The sequence below is a fragment of the Leptodactylus fuscus genome, chromosome 7 (genome assembly GCF_031893055.1).
Source record: "Leptodactylus fuscus isolate aLepFus1 chromosome 7, aLepFus1.hap2, whole genome shotgun sequence".
Lineage (NCBI taxonomy): Eukaryota > Metazoa > Chordata > Amphibia > Anura > Leptodactylidae > Leptodactylus > Leptodactylus fuscus.
The window spans coordinates 129,052,439-129,059,290 of NC_134271.1; the positions used below are offsets into that span (position 1 = coordinate 129,052,439).

Consider the following 6,852-nt stretch of genomic DNA (forward strand, 5'->3'; position numbering starts at 1 on the left):
GGGGATAATACTGTGTGCAGGGGCCACTATGGGGGATAATACTGTGTGCAGGGGCCACTATGGGGGATAATACTGTGTGCAGGGGCCACTATGGGGGATAATACTGTGTGCAGGGGCCACTATGGGGGATAATACTGTGTGCAGGGGCCACTATGGGGGATAATACTGTGTGCAGGGGCCACTATGGGGGATAATACTGTGTGCAGGGGCCACTATGGGGGATAATACTGTGTGCAGGGGCCACTATGGGGGATAATACTGTGTGCAGGGGCCACTATGGGGGATAATACTGTGTGCAGGGGCCACTATGGGGGATAATACTGTGTGCATGGGGTCACTATGGGGGATAATACTGTGTGCATGGGGTCACTATGGGGGATAATACTGTGTGCAGGGGTCACTATGGGGGATAATACTGTGTGCAGGGGCCACTATGGGGGATAATACTGTGTGCAGGGGCCACTATGGGGCATACCACTGTGTGCAGGGTAAACTATGGGGCATAATACTGTGTGCAGGGGCCACTATGGGGGATAATACTGTGTGCAGGGGCCACTATGGGGGATAATACTGTGTGCAGGGGCCACTATGGGGGATAATACTGTGTGCAGGGGCCACTATGGGGGATAATACTGTGTGCAGGGGTCACTATGGGGGATAATACTGTGTGCAGGGGTCACTATGGGGGATAATACTGTGTGCAGGGGCCACTATGGGGGATAATACTGTGTGCAGGGGCCACTATGGGGCATACCACTGTGTGCAGGGTAAACTATGGGGCATAATACTGTGTGCAGGGGCCACTATGGGGGATAATACTGTGTGCAGGGTCCACTATGGGGTATACTCGTGTGTGCAGGGCCCACTATGGGGTATAATCGTGTGTGCAGGGGCCACTATGGGGGATAATACTGTGTGCAGGGGCCACTATGGGGGATAATACTGTGTGCAGGGGCCACTATGGGGCATAATACTGTGTGCAGGGGCCACTACTGGGGATAATACTGCGTGCAGGGGCCACTATGGGGCATAATACTGTGTGCAGGGGCCACTACTGGGGATAATACTGCGTGCAGGGGCCACTATGGGGCATAATACTGCGTGCAGGGGCCACTATGGGGGATAATACTGTGTGCAGGGGCCACTATGGGGGATAATACTGTGTGCAGGGGCCACTATGGGGGATAATACTGCGTGCAGGGGCCACTATGGGGGATAATACTATGTGCAGGGGTCACTATGGGACATAATACTGTGTGCAGGTATGTGGAGGGGGAGGGGGATAAAGTTGTCGGACAGTCTATCAGGGTCTTCGGGAAGGGGCCATTATTCTAGAATTCCCCCTAAAAAATTTTCCCAATTTAAGCAGTGACTATAGTGTATCTGTGCACTGACAAGTGTAGTCTCAGTAGGTATAAGCTGCGCCCTTGGGGCCCTATGGATACATTCAGTGTATATGACGTGTGCTGTCCTGTCATGTATAGAAAACTAGATGTGATCAAAGCCTTAAAGGGGCAAAACACTAACAGGACGAGGAGATCGGATCCCCACCAACGCACCAGGTAAACACTTGAGACTGTGACTCACTGGGTTGGTCTCTTTCACAATACCTGTCACTCAAAACTCTTCAAGTAGGTGTGAACCAAGTCATAGGAGTGGTGTAAGGAAGATTTAAGGTGGTTGTGTAATAGGCACATATTGTCCAAGCCCACCAATGTGTCAGGACTGGCTGAGTAATAGGTTGTCTCCTACCCTACCCTATGTCAGGGATAAGAAGGGCTAAGTAGTTGGACTTCCATTGACCTCACTTTTCGTAACTCTTCATTAATGATTCCTCTGAGGAATAAGGTGATCGGGTTATCCATCTATTTGGCACCATGTACTCAGTGAGAGGGTAAGAACAGGTTCTGGCACATTGTCCAGTATGTGAGACCAGTCAACCAATGGACCCATGGCCAAAAGTTATATGGACACCGTCCATCTTATGGTAATGTGTAACAGTGAGAAAGAAAGAAGAGCAACCATAAGAATATAATATCTCCTTGTAAGGAAAGAGGACGTCTACCATATGATAATATAAAACCTGCCCAGCTAGATTTAAAGGACCTTTCACCACCTCCTTGCATCCTTCCATAGGCACCGCTCCATGGATCTAACACAGTTGGAATCTTTTCAGTAGCCCCAGTCATCACTGTTAGTTTCACCTCCCAATATGCCATGTTGGCCCTCTACTATCGGGTGGGTGGCCCTTGGATGGGAAATTTAGTCTGGGAACCGCCCATCTGACAGTAGAGAGGTAGGGTTGAGATTTCAGGATCGATTTTAAAATCCGATTTCCGATCATTTTCCAGCCGATCTCGATCGTGAAATTTTCTCGATCGCCGATTGGGATCCGATCTTTCCCGATCCCGATCGCTCAACCCTAGTCAATGCTTCTCTATGAGAAAAGTCACTTTTAGGGTTGAGCCGATCTTGAGATTTCAAAATCCGATTTCCAATGATTTTCTAGCTGATCCCGATCGTGAAATTTGCTCGATCACAAATCAGGATCCGATCTTTCCCGATCCCGATCGCTCAACCCTAGACAATGCTTTTCTATGGGAAAAGTCACTTTTAGGGTTGAGCTGATTTTGAGATTTAAAAATCTGATTTCTGATCATTTTCCAGCTCGATCGCCGATCGGGATCTGATCTTTCCCGATCGCTCAACCCTAGTCAATGCTTCTCTATGGGAAAAGTCACTTTTAGGGTTGAGCCTTTCTTGAGAGTTCAAAATCCGATTTCCAATGATTTTCCAGCCGATCCTGATCGTGAAATTTGCTCGATCATTAATCGGGATCTGATCTTTCCCCATCACAATTGCTCAACCCTAGACAATGCTTCTCTATGGGAAAAGTCACTTTTAGGGTTGAGCTGATCTTGAGATTTCAAAATCTGATTTCCGATCATTTTCCAGCTCGATCACCAATCCGGATCCAATCTTTCCCGATCACGAACCCTATAGAGAGCCTAATTAGCATATTGGGTGGTGAAACTATCCCCATTGATTGCTCAGGAACGGTGGGGGCTACTGAAAAAAATCCAACTGTGCTGGAATCAGTGGAGCGGGGCCTACTGAGTGACGGGAAAAGTCGGAGCTGGTGAAAGATCCTTTTTAATGTATTTCCCAACTAATTTTGTCTACTTCTCTATAGGGTTACGTTCCACCATTTTGCATGTAGAGTTAAATATGACTGGACTTCCAATGGAGGCTTATGGGGCAAATGTGTACAGAGTCTAACTGAAGCCACCATAGGTGCCATACTGACGTAGTAGATCTATAGCCGAGTTAGACCCAGCGTCACAGGACACATAACCAGACTCCATTGGCAAATCCTATGGAATAAATGACTATTATGGGACATCCATTTAGAAGGTTCAATTTCCGTAGTGTCAAACGGGTGCACCAGCCCGAGCTTGCATCACACAGCAAGTTCTAGTGACTACAGGATTTCAGTCTCCGTGCCAAATGAAATGAATACATCCCAGCTGCTTTCTCTGCCTGCACAGACTGAGACTGTGAAAGTACCAGTCCCGATCCAGCAGGCCTACTCTAGTTAGATTGCTGAGCACCTGCATCATAGGAAAAAAAGGGGCCTGCAAATAGAACAAGGTGACACGTTGGGAGACAAGGCAGACAAACTATCAACTACAACTATCCGTATTTCCCTTCCTCATCCTGCCTTTGCTCTTTGTTCTGCCAACATTCTCCATAATCTGCTCCTGCCAGCCCCATCTCAAAGACTTCTCTTGTGCTGCGCCGGTTCTCTGGAATGCTTTACCAGAGGCAATCAGCTTAATTTACAATATGCAGTTATATGGGTGCACTGAAAACATCTTATTATCACATTAACTAATCTAACACGGCTACATTCCACAGTTCTCACCACACTCCATACACTTCTTTTCTGCACATGTGCAGAGAGTAACTGGTGACTGGCTTATGAAACTTTATATAGAATACATATATGAAATATAGCCAGACCCCTATACCAAGCAAGAACTTTTCACCTCTTGTGTCTCCCCTATTTCCCCGTAGAATGTAAGCTCTTGTGAGCAGAGTCATCTCTGTATCATATCATTATTAACCCCTTACAATCGACTGCATTGACACTTTAGGACAACAATATGGAAATTCCCCGCACCTGCCATGACTAAAGGGGATTTCATCACTGCAATGCTGACTATAAAAACTCTGCTTGTACCCTATAGAGTGCACGGATGATATGTATGCTACAGTAGCAGTCTGAGTCATACAAAAAAAGGCTGAGAAAAACCTGATGTAACCCTGACGTAATGTCCGCCACTCTCTGCCCTTCTAGAATGACATCAGTTATAGCCAGGATTGCAGTATAGGGGGAGTCACTGGCAGGAAACAGGAAATCTGCAGAGACGTCACATTGTGTCAGTGTCAGCCCAGAGCGGAAACCTACATATAGGCTGATGTAAGAGGTGTCTGTATTCTGCTGACTGGTATACAGGGCTAATACAGGGGAACCTGAGTTACTCTGTAGAGATACGTAGGTAGATAGATAGATAGATAGATAGATAGATAGATAGATAGATAGATAGATAGATTAGATAGATAGATAGGAAATAGATAGATAGATAGAATAGATAGGAAATAGATAGATAGATAGATAGAATAGATAGGAAATAGATAGATAGATAGATAGATCAGTTTGTGACTTCAGCCCTATAACTTAATACCTTGGCCAAGGCAGAGGGAATAGTTGGCATCCTCCCATGACATCTAATACCTATAAAACATGCCTTACCAATCCCTTCTAGTAATGTCAAAAGATAGCTACATACATATGAGAAAGACAGATATGAGAGATAGACAGATAGAATAAATGAAAATTTCCAGACAGAGACTGCAGCAGAAACAAAGAAGGGTGCTGGGTCCAGGGCACTGACTATCACCCCAATAACAAGACTAGATAGATAGATAGATAGATAGATAGATAGATAGATAGATAGATAGATAGGAGTTTATATACAAATTGATATGACAGAGATATTGGATATACAGATATCACATTGGTAGATATATTGATGAACAACCCAACATATGGTTATGGCTTATAGGTATATAGAAGAGACATTGATTAGATTAGACTGATACATAGGGAATAGATAGACAGATAAATAAATGGATGGATAATATGAGATGATAGATAGATAGATAGATAATATAATATAAGAGATAGATATGAGATAGCATGAGATAATAGATAGATATGAGCTGATCCGGTAGATAATAGGAGACAGATTACATAACAGATAGATAGGACATAGCACACAGATACTTCTCTCCTCCCTCCCTCTCTTCTCCCTCCATCAGGTCAGTGTCAGATACGGCCGGATCATCCTCTTGTGCCATGTAATCCCCTGGTCCTCTGCAGGCTCCATCACGTGTGTCTGACACACTGCCTCCCCTATTACCCCTCATCATGCTGGCAGTGCTGCCGCCATCCTTACCTGCCCCTTAGAGAAGGGCGCCCCTATGATGGCTATGGAGTGCACCCGCTGTGTCTTCTGCACATTGTGGGTCTTGATGGTCTTCTTGAAGAGCATGAGGATGCCGGACCTGAGGGACATGTCTGCGCAGTGTCTGCCGGCGGCTTCTCGCTCCTTCCTCTCGCGTCTCCTTTGTTACCGGCTTTGACTCAGCCAAATGTATTTACGGCAGCATCGCATAGGAGACTACATGACACAGCAGGCCCCGCCCACCGCGCGACGTCACGGTGGATGTTACCACTTCCACCAATCGGAGGGGCGCAATGCGGAGGTGTGTGAGACACTGCCCGGCTCACGCCCCCCTGCATAGTAACATTGGTGCCTCCGGCCGGAATGTGCCGGAGCGGGCAGGTGATAGTGGAATGTTCCATTATCACGTCGTGTGCTGTGTGGGGGGCGCTGACGGGAATCATTCACAGAGCCGGGTTTTACTGTAACCAGAGGTTTTATACCCGACACTAACCCTGCTACTGACTCAGCCAAGCGCCTGTCCGTGACTAATAGCTCAGTATTACGTCATAGGCTGGTGTCGTCATCCCTTGGGCTAAAAGGGCCCTTACTCACGTTTTCTGGTGCAGATGGATGAGAATGTGATGCCTCTTTGGCTTTCTGTCCTTCAGGTCCACTGGGGCATCCGAACGACAGCCGTAACGCCAAAACAGCGCTTACACACCGCCGTTCGGTAGAAATCTCGGTTTTCGTCGGTATGCAAATGAGTTCTTTCGCAGCACTGGGGGCGTCTCCAATGCTGCGAGAGAACTCTCCAGCGCCGCCTTCATCTTCATCAGGAACATTCTCTTCACGCGTCTTCTTCCGGCGCTGGCTTCAAACTTCTAGGCCTAGGGCAAAGCTGACTGCGTATGCTCACAGGCCACAAGAAAATGGCCGCTTACACAGTATTGTAAGCGGCCATTTTCTTGTGGCCGGCAGGCATGCGCAGTCGGCTGCTTGAGGCCTAGAAGTTTGAAGCCACCGCCGGAAGAAGACGAGAAGAAGACCCGTTCCTGAAGAAGATGGAGGCAGCGCTGGAGAGTTTTCTCACAGCATTGGGGACACCCCAGTGCCATTTGAGCGCTGGGGCCCGCCAGAAAAAATGGAGTTTTAATGATAAGATCCCTTTAATGCTGCCAATATTCTTTTTTGGCTAATCATACCTCCCAACTTTTAAAGAGCAGAAAGAGGGACAAAATTAAGCCCCACCCACTTTTATGTTAACTCCACCCATTCTCATTCATTTATCATGTGCTCCCACACAGTATAATCCTCCTACAGTCACCCGTAAATTATATGT

General features: G+C 46.9%; 1 protein-coding gene across 1 annotated transcript in view; it reads right to left on the bottom strand.

Annotated features, from left to right (window-relative positions):
• The window catches only part of ARG2 (arginase 2), a 15,285-nt gene extending 9,552 nt beyond the window's left edge, over nucleotides 1-5,733 (bottom strand). The window contains exon 1 of the mRNA XM_075283030.1: nucleotides 5,523-5,733. Within this exon, the coding sequence (XP_075139131.1) occupies nucleotides 5,523-5,642 (120 nt within the window). The 5' untranslated portion in view covers nucleotides 5,643-5,733. The remainder of the gene's footprint in view (nucleotides 1-5,522) is intronic.
• Nucleotides 5,734-6,852: the final 1,119 nt, after the last annotated feature.